The 17,744-nt window shown below is 60.4% G+C and overlaps 1 protein-coding gene across 4 annotated transcripts in view; it reads left to right on the forward strand.

Annotated features, from left to right (window-relative positions):
- Positions 1 to 17,744, forward strand: part of BICRA (BRD4 interacting chromatin remodeling complex associated protein) — a 77,911-nt gene that overhangs the window by 45,602 nt on the left and 14,565 nt on the right. For 3 of the 4 annotated variants that reach the window (XM_023650007.2, XM_070223117.1, XM_070223119.1), the window contains exons 2-7: positions 7,938 to 8,038; positions 9,728 to 9,773; positions 9,857 to 9,899; positions 11,855 to 11,920; positions 14,263 to 16,227; positions 16,886 to 17,062. In XM_023650007.2, coding sequence (XP_023505775.2) covers positions 9,733 to 9,773; positions 9,857 to 9,899; positions 11,855 to 11,920; positions 14,263 to 16,227; positions 16,886 to 17,062 — 2,292 coding nt within the window. In that variant the 5' untranslated portion in view covers positions 7,938 to 8,038; positions 9,728 to 9,732. The remainder of the gene's footprint in view (positions 1 to 7,937; positions 8,039 to 9,727; positions 9,774 to 9,856; positions 9,900 to 11,854; positions 11,921 to 14,262; positions 16,228 to 16,885; positions 17,063 to 17,744) is intronic. The other variant, XM_070223118.1, reaches the window with a different exon arrangement.

Here is a 17,744-nt window from a genome sequence, read left to right on the forward strand (position 1 = left end):
ACCGCATGCTGGAAGGTCACGGGGGCCGGGAGACGTTGTCACGGCCGGATTTGGGGAAGGCCGTGCGCCACAGTGCGTTGGAACAGACACATCGTCCTCGTGGTCGGAGTTTGGGTGCAGCCGGTGCGTCTGGTCCTGGCCGGGGGTCAGTGGTCGGCCGTCGGTCAGCCCCGTGGCTCTGCTCCGAGGGCTCGGCTGGCTGTGAGCGGGACGATGGAGGTGACGTGCACATGCCTCTCACCTTCCAATGGGCCGGCCCGGGGCTTCCTCACATGGCAGCCAGGCAGAGCGGAAGCGTAGCTCAGACACACACAACGTCACTTCCGCCACCTTCCGCTGGCCAGGGCAAGTCAGAAGGCCGGCCCGGGTTCAAGAGGTGGGGTGGCAGACCCCATGTCTGGATGGGAGGAGCTGCAAAGAGTGTGGGACCAGGGGGAGAATTTCTGTCCACTTTTGTGATCGACCGCAGTGGTCTTTTTTCCAGATCCCCTTCCCGTCAGCCGCCTCCCGTCTTGCTGGGCCTCTCTTCTCCTTCATGGACCCCTGGGAGGCTGTGAGGGTCCTTGCCACGGGTTGCAAAGGTATCTAGACACGCAAGCTCATTGTTGTCCAGTTGCGTTTGCCTGCAAAATAATAGAAAACCTAACAGTGGCTTAAACTGTAAGGATTAAGAAGTCGGGGGCAGGCAGCCCAGAATGAGTTGGTAAGAACCCAACCCTTTTTCTCTCCTTTCAACACTCGGCCTCTGCAAGTGGGCTTGTCTGCCTCGTGTTTGTTGCCTCATGGTTGCAAAATGGCTGTCACAGCCCCAGCCATCGCAACTGTATTCAAAGCTGGAAGTGGGCAGCAAAAGACTTTCTCCCAGAGAAGCTCCGTCCTGATATTCTGGAAGGAAAACTTTCTCAAAGTCCCCTACCATCTCCCCCGAAAATGTCCTTGAGCAGAACCCAAGTCTGTACCCTTTGGGTTTTGCTATATGCAGAACTGTGGCTCCCTCGCTGCAAGGAAGCCTGGGTATGTGAACTTCTGCTGAAGGGGACAGGAGAGCCGCTGGCTCAGTCCCATTGTTTCAAAGCCATCTTGACCACAACCCACAGCGGGAAATGAGGCTGTGTGCAGACCGCCCCCCCCCGCCGTTGAGACCAGTTTCACGATCCGATGCTGACGCTCACCCTGCCCGATGCCTTGTACTGTCTTCCATCCGCTTTCGTTCCACGTTTCTATACTGTTTAATGTGGAAAATAACAATTCTGGTCACACCCCGCTAATTTGATTTCACAACCCTCCCAGGCGTGACCCGTGGCTGGAAAGAGCCTGACTCACACGGCCTGTGTTTACAACGCGGAGTCGGCCCGTCGGGCTCTGAGCGAGGCGGGAGGAGGCTGGGGCGAGGGGGGGGACCCGAAAAAGCCACAGCAGCCTTTCCGCCTCGTGTCCTCGTCCTGGCGTGTCCCCCTCCCCCAGGGACCCGGCTGCCCCGACGTTCGTTTTGATCGCTTGCGAGTCACCCGAGAGTCACTAAGATTCGCGCCGGGAGACGGAGGGGAGGCCGTCGGGGAGGCTCGAGGGGACCCGTGCTTCCCGGCCCGGCGGGCGGGCTGGCGTCCCCGCGGCTCCCGATGACAGCGCAGAACCGCGGCTGCATTACGAGCGCGGGAAGAATGCGCACGGGGTCCTGGAAGGACGCTGTGTCCTTGTGGCGTCAGGGCCGTTCTCTGAGCCGGCTCCGGGTTGCAGGCCTGGCGCTGCCGGCTTTTTATAGCACGGAGGCCGCGAAGGAGGACGAGGAGGAGGGGGCTTCAGGCTCGCGGGGTCTGAGGACGAAGGGTGGCACGGAGCCCCCTGAGGCCCTGTTCCCCAAGCTGGGAAACGGGGGGGCAGCGTTGTTCCTGTGTTCCTGGGAGCGGGAGGACCAATGGGGACAGCGTGGGCACCGGCCTGGGACCCAGGAAGGACCGGGGCGGTGTGAGCGCTTCCAGGTGCATCAGGGATGCGCGGTGACAAGGGACGCCGGATCTCAGTGGCTCACCGTACCCAGCGCTCGCTTCCTGCCACGTGTGTGCCCTTCGCGGGTCGGCTGTGGCCCTGTGCACACATCCCCTCTTTTTTTTTTGAGGAAGATTAGCCCTGAGCTAACTGCTGCCAATCCTCTTCTTCTTCTTTTTTTTTTTTGCTGAGGAAGACTGGCCCTGAGCTAACATCCGTGCCCATCTTCCAACGCTTTATATGTGGGACGCCTACCACAGCATGGCTTTTGCCAAGCAGTGCCGTGTCTGCACCCGGGATCTGAACTGGCGAACCCCAGACCGCCAAATCGGAACACGTGTACTTAACCACTGTGTCACCAGGCCGGCCCCTAAAGTATTTTTTTAAGTAAAAACTTTTTATTGTGGCAAATTCCAAATGTGCACCAAATAGCATAGTAAGACGGGGACCCCTCTGCCCACCGACTCCCCAGGCTCCAGCCATCTGTTGTTCTGCAGACCAGCCCCGCCCGCAGCCTCCGGCCCCCAGTGGCAGTCGAGCGCTTGGAATGTGGCCTGGGAACTGTGTGTTCCATTTCCTCTCCTTTCTTCGTGCATTTTTTATTGAAAGCTCTGCTGTCCCTGATTGTCTGTATATTCCATTATTTTATTGCGGTGAAACACACGTAACGTCAAGTCGGCCGCCTTAGCCGCTTTTCCGCTCACGGTCGAGCTGCATAAGTACCTTCACGTCCCCACCACCCGTCTCCAGAACCCCCTTCATCTTGCAGAACTGAAACTCGGCGCCCGTGAGCCCACAGCCCCGCGTCCCCATGTCCCCCGGCGGCCAGCCGCCTGCCCTCCGTCCCTCTGTACCTCATAAGGGGACTCGTGTAGTGTGTATCTTTTTGGGGACTGGCTCGTTTCACTTAGCGTGATGTCGTCCAGGGTTACCCCTGCTGTAGCCTGTGTCAGAATTTCCTTCCTGGGGCCGGCCTGGTGGCACATTGGTTATGTGTGCATGTTCCACTTCCGTGGCCTGGGGTTCACAGGTTCGGATCCCGGGTGTGGACATGGCACCACTTGGCAAGCCATGCTGTGGTAGGCGTCCCACGTATAAAGTAGAGGAAGACGGGCACGGATGTTAACTCAGGGCCAGTCTTCCTCAGCAAAAAAAAGAAGAAGAATTTCCTTCCTGAGTAATCTTCCCTTGTGCGTAGATGTCTTTCTTACCCCCTCATCCCCCGACGGACCTTTGAATGGCTTCCACCTTTCGGCTCTTGTGAATGATGCCACTGCGAGCGTGAGTGTTCCAATATCTCTTTGAGATCCTGCTTTCAATTCTTTTGTGTCTATACCCGCAAGTGGAACGGCCGGATCCTACAGTCATCCTATTTTTAATTTTTTTGAGGAACTGCGAAACTGTCTTCCCCAGCAGCTGCAGCGTCTTGCGTTCCCACCGGCCGCGCGCGGGGCTCCCAGCTCCTCCACATCCTCAGCAACGCTTCTCTGGTGTTTTGACAGCAGCCGTGCCTGCGGCGGGGGCGGTGGTGTCAGGGGTTTCAGTTGTGTTTCCCTAATGACCAGCGAGGCCGAGCGTCTTGTCGGGCACTTAGGGCCACTCGTGTGTCCTCTCTGGAGAAACATCTATTCAAGTCCTTTGCTCTGATTTCGCTCGATTCACTTCAGCTTAAATGTGCAGACCCGCGTGCGGCTCGTGGCTGTCGTACAGGACAGCACAGATCTGTGTCCCCCCGAACGCCCACACTGGAGTATTTTGCGGTAAGATGCAGACGTTTTATCCTTTCAGCCCTGAAGATTTCAGGAGGCATTTGTAAAAAGTAAGAACGCTAAAGAAAAAAAAAAAAGAACATAATGCCATTATTACACCTTGATTTTTTTTTTTTTTTGCTGAGGAAGACTGGCCCTGAGCTAACATCTGTGCCTATCTTCCTCTACTTTATATGTGGGACGCCTGCCACAGCATGGCTTGATGAGCTGTGTGTAGGTCCGTGCCTGGGATCTGAACTGGCAAACCCCAGGCCACTGAAGCAGAACGTGTGGACTTAACCACTGCACCGCCAGGCCTGTCCCTACTCCCTGAATTTTAATCACAATTCTTAGCTTCAAGGAGCCTTTGGTGCCTGGCGGTGTGAAGCTGATGATTCATAAACCTTTCCAGACGTGCTCCAGGGCGACACGTGGCAAACAGCAGGCGGTGGAGGAGCTGGGGTCTGGGGGCTGCTCTCCCCCCCGGCTGTCCTGTGGCCAGAGGACTTTGGCAGTTGTCACCCAAGGTGACGTTCACAATGGCGGTTACCATGATTGCAGCAGCATCAATCACTTAGCAAGCACTTCACGACACGTGAGGATCCCAGGTGTTTGTGAATGACAGCCCTGTGGGGCGGGATGCAGTCTGTTATCCCCATCTTCCAGATGGGGAAACTGAGGCACAGAGGGATACGTAACTGGTCACAGGGCACACAGCTCCGAAGCGGCAGCCCTGGGATGGGAACCCCGCCCCCGGGCTGCCAAGCCGGCCCTGACCCGTGCCCCACCCCAAGGCCCCAGTGCCTCCAGCAAAGGGCTCCGCTCGTCCAGCTGTGCCCGATGCCCACCCGGGGTGCTCACGGGCCGCCTTTTAATGGCAGCTTCATGGTGTCGCTGCTGCGACTCGGCCGCGTTGCTGCACACGCAGCAGCCCTGGCCCGTCTGCTGGCTGCCGCCCTGTCAGACCCGGGTCCTGAGAGTCAGTGTGAGGCCCGGGGGGCAGAGGCTGTGGCATCTCTGACCTTTTCTCCTCCGCCGGCAATGTGTCGCCGTCCTCGCTGCAGAATCATATCGGTACCAGCACCCATTGTGCGCAAACCACAGGCCAGATCCTTTTCCAAGGGCCTCTCGCCCGCATGGGAAGTTGGGGCTGTGATTATGCCCATTTTACAGGTCAGCACACTGCGGCCCAGAGAGGCAGAGTCAGTCGCCCAAGGTCACCCAGCCTGTGCGTGGCGGAGAAGGATTTGAACGCCTGGCTCCAACCCTAGGACTGTCACCTGGGCCTCCTGACACCAACCCGATGGGAGACATAGATGCCACCCCAGGTGCCCGAACAGGGGGACCCATCTTGGGGGAGCCCCAGGCCTGCCGATCATTGATGTATTCCTCTCTCTTGATTATGGAAACTTTCAAAAATCTACAAAGTACCTAGAACGCGGTGATGAAGCCCCCAGGTACCGATCACACAGCTTCGACAGTTGTCAACATTTAGCCTTTCTGTTTCAGAGTGTGACACCCCCTCTCCCCCACCGCTCGAAGATGAGGATTTAATTTTTAGGGTTTTTTTTTTTCCCCCTGAGGAAGATTAGCCCTGAGCTAACATCTGCCGCCAATCCTCCTCTTTTTGCTGAGGAAGACGGGCCCTGAGCTACATTTTAAATGCTCGTGTAACTGACAGCCCATCTCGATGTAGAATAGTTCCCTCTCCTGGCTTTATTTCTCTGCTGTCACCAGCGGAACGAAAACACACAAATCAAAGCTTCTCACGGAGGAGTCTGGAGCCACCCGCTGGACGTCCACTGCGGACCCCGTTGGAGAAGCCTGTCCAGGAAGCAGCCCCTCCCGGCTCTCGTTCTGCGGGTCCAGAGTTTGCAGGGCTGGGGCCACCACCCCGACACTGAAGGCAGGAGGAGCGGAGAACCAGCCGGAAGCTGGCTGCCCTCTCAGAGCCGCCCTCCAGGCCGGGAGCTCTGGGCACCTGGGTCCTGGATGGGACGGGAGACCACGTTCCCCGGTGTCGTGACAGAGGCTTTCGAGCTCTTTCCAGGGCCCGGGGCTCGAGAGGAAGAGGAAGCCGCTTGATGCTCCCAGTTCCTCCTCCCTGTTTCGTGCCGCTCTCTTCATCGCTTTTTGCAATCTGAACTATTCCAAGCATTTATAATATGATAACAAAGGCCTGCATGCCGTCACCCAGCTTCATCTGGACATTTTTACCATATTTGCTTCAGATTTTGAAAGAGGAACGATATAGGGTCTGGCCCCGTGGCCGAGCGGTTAAAGTTCTGTGTGCTCTGCTTTGGCGGCCCAGGTTCAAGGGTTCGGATCCCAGGTGTGGACCTACATACCGCTCACCAAGCCATGCTGTGGAGGCATCCTGCATAGAAAAAGCAGAGGAAGGTGGGCACAGGTGTTAGCTCAGGGCGAATCTTCCTCACCAAAAAAAAAAAAAAGAGGAACAATATAATGAGAGGACCTTGTGTGTGGGATGGTGGTTAAGGGTGGGGATTCTGGGGTTACCCTGCCTTGGCTCAGATCCCGGCCTGGCCACTCACCAGCTGAGGGAACTTGGGCATGTTGCTAGCCATTCTGAGCCTCAGTTTCCTCATCTGCAGAGTGGGGCTAATAAAAGTACCTGCCTTATGGGGATTTAGAGAAAGTGAGATGGGTTAACACGTGTAGAGTGGTTAAAACCAGTGGCCGGCACACAGTGGGCCTGCGGTCTGTGTGACGCATCGTTATCCTCATTGTGGTCCATCCTCGTCCTTTGCGGATTCCGTATTTGCGGGTTCGCGTACTTGCTAACATTCGTAACCCGGAAATCGGCAGCCCCAGTGCTGTCCTGGCCGCCCGCGGAAGCGAGCAGCGCGGAGGAAAGTCGGAGTCGTCCGGAGCTCACGCTCCCGCCGAGGTTGCCTGGGCGCCGCTCTGCCTTCTCGTCTCGGCTCTCGCGCTGTAAACAAGTGTCCTTTTTGTGGCTTCTTTAGGGCCACGTTTTTTGCAGTTTGTGCTTTTTGTTGGTGATTTCACTGTCGTGAATGACTCCCCGCGTGGCCCCCGAGGGCGGCCCGGCGTCCGTACTCGCGGGCAGGGCGTGGTGGTCGGTGGAGGAGATGCGAGGCTTGCGTGAGGCTCCGCTGTCGGCTGTGCGCTCCCCGCGAAAAGGCAACAGTGTCTGCCGGATGATGTCTTTGCGCAGAAAGGGTAACCAAGGGCTGATGGAAATGTCGCCAGAGGCTCTCTGGAGCCTAACGCGGGGTTTCGGTGGCGCGGTGCTCGTCCTGGGGGTTCACGGCGACTTCACAGAACATGGGGACCCGAACAAGGGACAGCGACCGTTATGTTAGATGGAAATGCCAGTAAGTGCTGTGGAATAACGCCATCTCCCACAGGACAGCGTGTGATGTGTGTGCATATCGTGTACGGGACAACGTCTCGTGGTGTTTATGTGGCTTTACACTTGTGTCTGACCTCTGCTTTCCCACTTCCCCGTGAACCTCGTCTCTTCAACCCTTCCCCCTCTCTCTGTCTCTGTCTCTCTCTGAGTCTCTGTCTCCCTTTGTCTCTGTATCTGTGTGTCTCTCTCATCTGTCTCTGTCTCTGTGTGTCTCTGTCTCTCTTGTTCTCTGTCTCTGAGTCTCTGTCTCCCTCTTCCTCTCTGTCTCTCTTTGTCTCTGTATCTATGTGTCTCTCTCCGTCTGTGTCTCTCTGTTCTGTCTCTTTGTCTCTGTCTCTCTCTGTCTGCATCTCTGTCTCTGTCTCTGTCTTTCCATCTCTGTCTCTCTCTGTCTCCATCTCCGTCTCTGTCTCTCTCTGTCTCTGTCTCTCCGTCTCTGTTTCTCTGTCTCTGTCTCTCTGTTTCTCTGCCCCTGTCTCTCTCTGTGTCTCTGTCTCTGTCTCTCTCCATCTCTGTCTCTGTCTCCATCTCTGTCTCTCTCCATCTCTGTCTCTGTCTGTCTCTTTGTCTCTGTCTCTCTGTCTCTCTCCATCTGTCTCTGACTCTGTGTTTCTCTGTCGCTCTGTCTCTCTCTGTCTCTCTGTCTCTCTGTCTCTGTCTCTGTCTCCGTCTCTGTCTCTCTCTGTCTCCGTCTCTGTCTCTCTCCGTCTGTCTCTGTCTCTCTCTGTCTCCGTCTCTGTCTCTCTCTGTGTCTCTGGCTCCGTCTCTCCCCCTCGCTCACAGCCTCTCTCACCCTCTCTCCGCAGCTGGCTCCCGAGAGGACGCTCCCCACGTCCCCGGCTGGGGGCCCCGCGTAGACCTGGAGTGGACGCCCCCTCCTTCCCTTCATGCTTCGTCGGTAGCGCAGGTAAGCGGCGAGCAGCCCCGTTCATGCCACGTGGGGGCCGTTGTCCCTGGCGGAGCCCGGCCACCTCCACCAGCCCCTCCTCTCCCGGGCGCCCGGGTCGCTGGCCATCGCCTCTCGCTCCCCGTCCCCTCCAGAGTGGGCAGCGCCCTGGCTGGCCTCGTCCCCGTGGGCTGGTGGGGAAGCGCAGGGCCCTGAGGGCTGCAGACCTGGCGACCCGAGAAGGAGGAATCGTAGGCGGGGCCGGGAGACGGAGGCAGAGAGAGCGCCGTCCCCACCGCCAAACGCAGCCAGGGCCTTGGGGACGGTCCCCACGGCCAGCTGGGGGAGGGGGCGTGATGCGCGTGTTTCTGTGTGTTGCACGCTCTCCTGTAGACCAGGCCTGTCGACCCCGGGCACAAGCGTGTGCGTGTGTGCGCGTGTGTGTGTGTGTGCACGTGTGTGTGTGTCCCGTGCCTGTTTCTGGCCAGACCGTCTTTCGCTCTCATCACATTCTCCAAGGCCCCGTTCAGGGCAGACCCTTGCCCGACCACGAGAGGTCACCCGAGACCCTAACCCTTATGTCACAGAGTGGTCGCGGGCGGGGGGAGCTGGGTGGTGGTGAGGAGGTCACGGGCATTAAGAGGATGCTCTTCCAGACTGTGAACCAGCCGAGGGCGCGTGTGTGAGGTTATAGCAGTTTGGGGGCATCCGTGACAGTCACCACATTCTCAGTGAGGTTCAGGACCTCCCCCACCCCCCCCAAAAAAGAGGGTTGGAACTCCATGGCCCTGGGTCTAAGTTGGTGCCTCTGAGGGACCGCGTCCGCTTTCTCGTGGCGTCCTGCCCGCATCCTTGAGGTCAGATGGTGGGGGTGGGTGCGCAAGTATGAGCGCTTCAGTTTCCTCCTCTGAAAACGGGACTGATGACATCCCTTCCCCACGGGGGCCACGCGGACTCACATTTGGGACAGAGCTGGCACAGGGTGCCCCCGACAGGTGTGCGCCATCCTCGTCCTCGTCGTGCCGGCCGGCTCAGCCTGCCTCCTCGGCTCCTCTGACTTGGGGCGCCCGTCCTCCTGGTCCCTCGCCTCACTCCCCTTCCTCGAGAGCCACACTGTGTGCGTCTTCACGGGGGTCCCAGTGCCAGGCCGTGGGGCCCTTCCTGCCGCCTCCACTGCCCCTTCCCTCACCTGCCCATCTGCAGACGCCCCTGCCGCAGTCCACTCGGGGCCAGGCCCTGCGTGCAGCGAGGCAGGACGGCGTGGTGGCAGGAGCACGGGCTCCGGAGCCAGACTGCCTGGGTTCGAGGCCGCCCGGCAGCTGGGAGACGGAGAATGAGGGTCTCTATGCCTGCGTCTGCTCATCTGCAAAGTCGGGGTGGCGGGACCCACCTCTCGGGATACCCTGAGGATGAAATGAGTGACAGGCGTGTGGATCCCTGGCTACGGGGCCTGCGTGTGATCGGGGCTCACGAGGGCTCGGTTGATGTCATCGTCCTCGGAGGCCAGGGAAAGGCAGCCGTCCCTGGTCAGGAGGCTCCTGGTGGGGAGCTGCTCCCCACCCCCACCCCCGCCCACAGACTCGGGGGAACAGAAAGCTGACCCCTCCAGGGCCTTGGCCCCCAGGAATGGCCCTTGAGGGGGAGGGCCCTGGCCCACGGCCGACGTCTAACCTGGTCTCCCTTGCCCTCCCCCCGCCCGGCCCCGTCCAGTGGCGATGGATGATGAGGATGGGAGATGCTTACTGGACGTGATTTGGTGAGTAACGGGTTCCCCCCCTGACCCCCGCCCCCCGCCCCCGCCCCGCACCTCCTCAGTGTCTCCCCTCTTCTCTCTTTCAGTGACCCTCAGGCCCTCAACGACTTCCTACATGGATCCGAGAAGGTGAGAGCCGAGGCCGGGCGTGGGGGTGTGGAGTTGGGAGCTGGGAGGCATGTCCCCCAATTCCGTAGGCATCTGCCCCCTGCCTTCTGTGAGCCGAACGTTGGGGTTACGGCGGGGGGCGGGGGCAGGGGGTGGCACAGAACTGATGGCAGATCCCTGCCCTCACACCACTCGCGGTTTCCCGGTAAATAATGCGGCCGGTAACTGATTCAGGTGACAGCGGAAAGCCCCGTGCAGAGTACAGTGAGCAATGATAACGTCACTCGCACAACAAAAACGGCTGAAAAGAAAAAGACTGGGTGGGGGCAGGGGCTCCTAAGACCCTCTCCTTGTGGTCTGAGTGGGTCACTCTAAGGAGGTGACATTGAAGGTGAACCTGACGGATCAAAGGGAGGTGCTCCGGGCAGGGCGAGAGCGTGGCACGTTCGAGGAACAGAAAGAAGGCCGATGGGCCGGACTGAAGGGGAAACGCGTAGGTGGGAGACTGGAGTGGACGCGGGTCACCAGGTCGTCCTGGGCCTAGAAGCCCCTGATGGAGGAGTTCAGGTTTTATCCTGAGCGCGACAGGTGGCTCTGCTGGGTTCTTAAGCAGGAGAAAGCAACATATGATTTGCACCCCAAAGAATGGGACAGAGCCGGGATGCGTGCAAGTCTGTAGAGTCGAGGGGTGCATCCGCCATCTACGGCCGTCTAACAAATTATCCCAACGCTGAGTGACTCCGGACCTTTGAGAGCGCTCTCACGGTTCCCAAGGGCCGGGTGGGTGTCGTGGCTCGGGGTTCCTCCTGGGGCCGCTGTCATCCTAGGGCTTGTCTGGGGCCGGAGGACGGGCCTCTGCGATGACTCATCCCCTTGGCTGTTGGCTGGCGGCTCGGCACGTGGGCCTCTGTGTGGGGCTGCGTGAGGGTCCCCAAGACACGGTGGCCAGCTTCCCCAGAGCAGGTGGCCCAGAGCTGGGAGGAAGCTCCGTGCTTTTTATGACCGGTCACTTCATCACGTGGTGTCCCCAGGAGCGGGTTGCTAAGCCGGGGTGCCCTCAGAGGCAGGGGACTGGAGCTCCTCTGGTTGGAAGGAGGAGTGTGGGGTGATCTGTGGAGGGGAGGCAAGTGGCGTGGGACGCTGATGGCCGGGGCCACGGGGCGGGCAGCAGAGGAGGTGCGAGGCGCGCGCAGTGGGACCACGCTCTGGGATGCAGAAGCAGCTAGACTCGCTGGCGGCTTCGATGTCGAGGCCGAGGGAGCGTCTGGAATGCCTCCCGGGTTCGGGCCTAAGCGGCTGAGCGGGTTGTGGTACCGTTTTCTGAGTCGAGGCATTTGGGGCGGATTCCAGAAGCCCGAGGGGTCCGTTGGCTGCAGCAGCTGGGGGTTCTGTACCAACAGCAGGAGGAGGGAAGTGGGGGGACCTTGGCCGTGGACACACATTCCGCGGGCACTGACGTGGATGCCAGGCCCTGTTCTAGGTTCTGAAGACGCCCCTGGGAGTCAGACAGGTCCCTGCCCCCCCGGAGACAGGCGCAGGTGCCCGCATGGTGGGGCCTGCTGGGTCTTGGGCTGCATAGAGAAAGGAGTGACTTAGTAAGAGGGGACGGGAGGTGGCTGGGAGGACGTGGCCTATGTGACAGGTCCTGAAGGACGTGTTGCTAAAGAGGACGGGCAAAAGGCAGGGGGCACGGCTTGGGCAGCGGCGTGGAGGTGGGATCCGAGAGGCAGGCATGGCGGGAGAGGCTCGGACTCAGTGTTGGGGCTGCCTAGGGTTTTAAACGGGCTGCCCAGCCCCTTTCTTTGGGCCTCTTTCTCTGGAAGCAGAGTTTCCTGTGCCCCTCGCCCCCTCCCCGCCCCCTACCTCCTCTGTCTTTTTGCTCCCATGTCACCCTGAGCTGGTTTTTGTTCTAAGGCGTGGGGCTGCCCGCTGCCCAGCTGACCTCTGACCTCGGGCTGGGGCGGGTCTCGTTGCAGCTCGACAGTGATGACCTCCTGGATAACCCTGGGGAGGCCCAAAGTGCCTTCTATGAAGGTCCTGGGGTAAGTGGCTCCCGTCATGGCCCAGCTTGCCCGAGGTGGGCGGGGTCCGAGGTAGGGGAGGGGTCCCACTCGTCCCCCACCCCCTGGGCACTTTGCTGGAGGAGGAGAGCAGGGGGCAGTCACTGAGAGCAGCGTGGTGTGGAGGGGGGCCCATGGCTGCTGGACCACCCGGGCTGGGCCCGCAGGCCCCTAGAGAGGGAGGTGAGGGTGCTGGGCCCCGGCCCTCCCAGGCTGGTGCAGAGCTGTTCTGGGAGCCGAGACAGACGCCGGCCCAGGGGTTCCAGGGGACACTTCTGGGGACCAGGGGCTATGTGACCTGGGGAATGGGGAGACCGTCCCCCACAGACCCCCGTCTCCACCTGGAAAATGAAGTCAAGGGTGATGAGCACAGCCCAGAGTGGGGAAGGCAGAAATTCACTGAGCTCCCACTGTGTGCCGGGCTGGGCCGGGCCCGTTCCTGAGTGCCACTTGTCCTCTCTCCTCCCCCTCTGTCATTGTCACTGTCGTTTACGGAACGCTTATGGTGTGCCAGGCTCTTTAGGGTAATTTTTATTCAGTTCTCACAAGGACTATACTCATATACTCCACACGATTTTTCTTGCATAATATAAATGGTTAAATGCAGAACCCAGCAAATAAACATCACGTCCGTGTTGCTACATTTATAGACCCAGGAGCAGCGAGGAGCCTGTAGTCTTAGTTTGTGGTCGTTATTCATCTCATTGCCATCATTTTTTAATTCCTGTAAAGTCTCTGTTCCGGTTCTAAGCACCTCCTCGTACGTGATATTGGTGAATGTCACCACCTGCCCAGGCGGCGAGTTTGGTTATGGCCAGTTAGCAGTTAAGAACTCGGAACTGGGCTGGCCCTGTGGCCAAGTGGTTAAGTTCGTGTGCTCCACCTCGGCTTCCCGGGGTTCACCGGTTCGGATTCTGGGTATGGACCTATACACCGCTCATCAAGCCATGGTGTGGTGGCATCCCACATATAAAGTAGAGGAAGATGGGCACAGATGTTCGCTCAGGGCCAATCTTCTTCAGCACAAAAAAAAAAAAAAGAACTCAGAACTGCCTGGTTGTCGGTAGGGGGCTGTGTGGGCCCCATCCTTCCAGACACTTCCCTCCACTCAGCAGCTGAGTGGCCAGGTAGTGTCCCCATCTGGGAAACGAGGCTGGGGGCAGTGCCCGTCTCACTGGGCTGTTATGAACAACAACAACGTGGACAGTAATAATAATGATGGATGATGTTTCTCATGCACCAGCTGGCCGCCAGGTCCTGCCATGAGCTCTCCACATGGATTAACTCAGAATCTGTCAAACTACACATTCTGGTCCATTATCTGGTCAGATATCAGCGGGTATTGCATGCCGTCAGCGTGATCGTTGCTGCGGGAGTATTTGCTCAAGTACGCACACGTATATCGATTTATAGGCTTGTCCTGGATCGCCATCCAGAACAGCGTGGGAAGCATTTAAGAAACAGCAAACTCACCACACAGCCGGCGCAAAGTGAGACTTGGGTCCGGCCGCCGCTGTGCCGCTATTTTTAACAAAACCACCATCTTTTACCCCAAACGTTTGGGGCCAGGTGTGTTTCGGAATTCAGGCCTTTTCAGGTTCTGGAAAGCTGATGCGGACGTGCGTGCGCTGCGTGCAACACGGCACACGCTCTCCCTCTCTGTGGCCAACTTAAGAAGAGTTGCGTGACGTGGATAAATCGTGTCTTTTCCCCCGAGAGTGCCACGTCGGTTCTGGTCAGGTTTTGCCGCCAAAAGAGTTAGAAAAATGTCGAGTTTTTGGAGCTTTTTGGGTTTCGTAATTGAAGATAAGTATTATGGGCCTGTAGGACTGTTTAAAAAAATGGGTTTTAGGGGCCAGCCCGGTGGCACAGCGGTTAAGTTCGCGTGTTCTGCTTCGGCGGCCCGGGGTTTGCCGGTTCGGATCCTGAGTGCCAATATGGCACCACTTCGCAAGCCATGCTGTGGCAGGCATCCCACATATAAAGCAGAGGAAGATGGGCATGGATGTTAGCTCAAGGCCAGTCTTCCTCAGCAAAAAGAGGAGGATTGGCAGCAGATGTTAGCCCAGGGCCAATCTTCCTCAAAAGAAAAAAAAAGGGTTTTATTACATTCTACTGATGTGTACACATGGGGAAACAGCCCAGATTCAGCAGGCACATGGCACAGCTAAGCCCTGGCAGAGCTGGGATTTGAATCCACGTCCAGCCACGTCCAGATGGATGTTCTTTCTGATCGTGCCACCTTGACACCCAGTGTCCTTTGCTTGTGCCACGCCGGCCCTTGCTAACCTCAGCTCTTTCCTTCCACCTTCCCCGGCCTCTAGCTCCATGTGCAAGAAGCCTCTGGCAACCACTTGAACCCTGAGCCCAGCCAGCCGGCCCCCAGCGTGGACCTAGACTTCCTGGAAGATGACATTCTGGGCTCGCCAGCAGCGGGGGGCGGTGGTGGGGCCGGCGGGGGCGCCGACCAGCCCTGCGACATCCTCCAGCAGAGCCTCCAGGAAGCCAATATCACCGAGCAGACGCTCGAGGCTGAGGCCGAGCTGGACCTGGGCCCCTTTCAGCTGCCCACCCTGCAGCCCGCGGATGGCGGAGCGGGCCCACCAGGGGCCGGAGGGGCTGCCACCGTGGCCGCGGGGCCCCAGGCCCTCTTCCCTGGTGGCCCTGACCTGCTGGGGCTGCAGGCCCCACCCACCGTGCTCACCCACCAGGCCCTGGTGCCGCCCCCCGACGTGGTCAACAAAGCCCTGAGCGTCCAGCCTTTCCTGCAGCCGGTGGGCTTGGGCAACGTGACCCTGCAGCCCATCCCCGGCCTCCAGGGATTGCCCAACGGCAGCCCCGGGGGCGCCACGGCCGCCACCCTGGGCCTGGCCCCCATCCAGGTGGTGGGCCAGCCAGTCATGGCGCTCAACCCGCCCACCTCCCAGCTCCTGGCCAAGCAGGTACCAGTCAGTGGCTATCTGGCTTCTGCGGCCGGCCCCTCGGAGCCAGTGACCCTGGCATCGGCTGGTGTCCCACCCCAGGGGGCCGGCCTGGTCATCCAGAAGAACCTGCCGGCCGCTGTGGCCACCACGCTCAATGGGAACTCGGTGTTCGGAGGCGCGGGAGCGGCCACCGCAGCAGCCAGCGGGGCGCCCTCAGGACAGCCGCTGGCGGTGGCCCCCGGCCTTGGCGCGTCACCACTGGTCCCTGCGCCCAACGTGATCCTGCATCGCACGCCCACGCCCATCCAGCCCAAGCCGGCGGGCGTGCTGCCCCCAAAGCTCTACCAGCTGACCCCCAAGCCGTTCGCCCCCGCGGGCGCCACGCTCACCATCCAGGGCGAGGCGGGGGGCCTCCCGCAGCAGCCCAAGCCCCCCCAGAACCTGACTTTCATGACAGCGGGCAAGGCTGGCCAGAATGTGGTGCTGTCCGGCTTCCCCGCGCCCGCCCTGCCGGCCAACGTCTTCAAGCAGCCTCCGGCCACCACCACCGGGGCGGCCCCACCCCAGCCGCCCGGGACCCTCAGCAAGCCCATGAGCGTCCACCTCCTGAACCAGGGCAGCAGCATCGTCATCCCCGCGCAGCACATGCTCCCGGGCCAGAACCAGTTCCTGCTGCCCGGCGCATCCGCGGTCCAGCTCCCTCAGCCGCTCTCCGCCCTGCCGGCCAACGTCGGGGGGCAGATCCTGGCGGCTGCGGCCCCCCATGCGGGCGGACAGCTCATTGCCAACCCCATCCTCACCAACCAGAACCTGGCGGGCCCGCTGAGTCTGGGCCCCGTGCTGGCGCCGCACTCGGGGGCGCACAGCGCGGCGCACATCCTCTCGGCCGCCCCCATCCAGGTGGGCCAGCCCGCGCTCTTCCAGATGCCCGTGTCGCTGGCCGCAGGCAGCCTGCCCACGCAGAGCCAGCCTGCGCCCGCCGGCCCCGCGGCCACCACCGTCCTCCAGGGGGTCACGCTGCCCCCCAACGCCGTGACCATGCTCAATGCCCCCGACGGTCTGGTGCAGGCGGCCACCCCTGCCGCCGCCTCCGGGGAGGCCACGCCGGTGCTCGCGGTGCAGACGGCCCCCCAGGGGCCCCCGGCCGTCAGCACGCCACTGTCTCTGGGCCTCCAGCAGCCGCAGGCGCAGCAGCCGCCCGCGCAGGCCCCCACCCCTCAGGCTGCCGCCCCGCCTCAGGCCACCACCCCCCAGCCCAGCCCGGGCCTGGCGTCCAGCCCAGAGAAGATCGTCCTGGGGCAGCCTCCCTCCGCCGCCACCACGGCCATCCTCACTCAGGACTCCCTGCAGATGTTCCTGCCCCAGGTAACCAGGGCCGGGGGGTGTGGGGTGGGGGGTATGGGGGAGGGACCAGGGGGAAACTGGATGTGGCTGGGCAGCAACTGGGGAGGGTCTCGTGGGTTAGGGAGAGCATCTTGGAGGTGGCACCCCTGCTCTGGGTATGGGCGTCCCCTAGGATGAGGCTGAGGGTGACAGGAAGCCAGACAGACGGGGGAGGGCCCCTCTGACAGACAGATTGTCAAAGAGAGGGATTGGTTGACTGACAGAAAGACAGACACAGAGACTGAACGGCTGGCTGGCTGGCTGACAGAAAGATTGACAAGGAGGGGGACTGACACATAGACAGACTGTCCTGTTGGACCATTGAAGAGGGATCACAGAGAGCGGGCAAGACGTGGACGGACAGATTGGGCAGAAGATGGAGAGGAGATGGCGCTGGGAGATGACCCACAGGGACCCCGTGGGACGAGCTGCCCAGTATGCAGCCCCCCTGGCACCTGGACCCCAGGATCCCAGCCCCCCCCCCCCGACCGGGGGCCTCTGTGCCTGGCCTCTCGGTGCCCCTCCCGCCCGGTTCCCACCCCTGCTTCTCTGGAGCATCAGTTGGGGCGGGGGTCTCGGGGTGGGGGGCTGCGGGTCCGTGCGGGTGGCCTTCTGACCCTGTGCGGGCTGCCCATTTCAGGAGAGGAGCCAGCAGCCCCTCCCCACAGAGGGCCCCCACCTCTCCGTGCCCGCCTCCGTCATAGTCAGCGCCCCGCCTCCCGCCCAAGACCCAGCCCTGACGGCCCCTGTCGCCAAAGGAGCTGGCCTCGGCCCTCAGGCCCCCGACAGCCAGGCTTCCCCGGCGCCGGCCCCCCAGGTAGACGACCCCAGCAGCCGCTGCTGTCCTGGCGCAGCCCGGCCTCGCCCCCTCTCCCCGCTCCTCCTCCGCTCGCTGGCTGCCCTGCCTGCTCTCTGTCTCACCAGCTTGGGAAACGGTGCTCTCCTTCCCTCCCCAGATATTTCCTGAGGGTCCCCTGACAGTCGAGGACCCTTGAGACCAGGGCCAGCCCCGAGGGAGCCCACACCCTAGGCAGCCACACAAGAAACACACAGCAGGCAATGTGTTCTTTCCTAAAATTACCATTTTCCTATCCGGATGAGGAGTGCATCCAGATAGTTCACATTTCCAAACATTCGGAAAGATCTAAGCAAAGCCCCCTCTCCGGAACCACGGTCTCCTGCTTGTCCCTCCCTGGGCCGTTTCTTGCGTCCTTTTCCACGTGCCGACAAGCCAAGTGACGTCTGGATCCTTTTCCTCCCGTTTTTACAAAAACGATCGCATACCCCGCATGCACGAAGTTTTGCATCTTGCTTGTATTGTTTGAAAATTTATCTCGGAGACTGCGCTCTGTTCTTTTATATGACTGCGTAGTATTCCGTGGTGTGGCTCTGCTGTTATTTTTTTAACCAGTCCTTGTTGGTGAGCATTTCGGTCACTTCCGGTCTTTAGCTATTATGAGCAAGGCTGCAGAGGACGACTCTGCACATATGTCACTTTG

Source organism: Equus caballus, chromosome 10 (assembly GCF_041296265.1).
Source record: "Equus caballus isolate H_3958 breed thoroughbred chromosome 10, TB-T2T, whole genome shotgun sequence".
In the NCBI taxonomy this organism is placed as follows: Eukaryota; Metazoa; Chordata; class Mammalia; order Perissodactyla; family Equidae; genus Equus; species Equus caballus.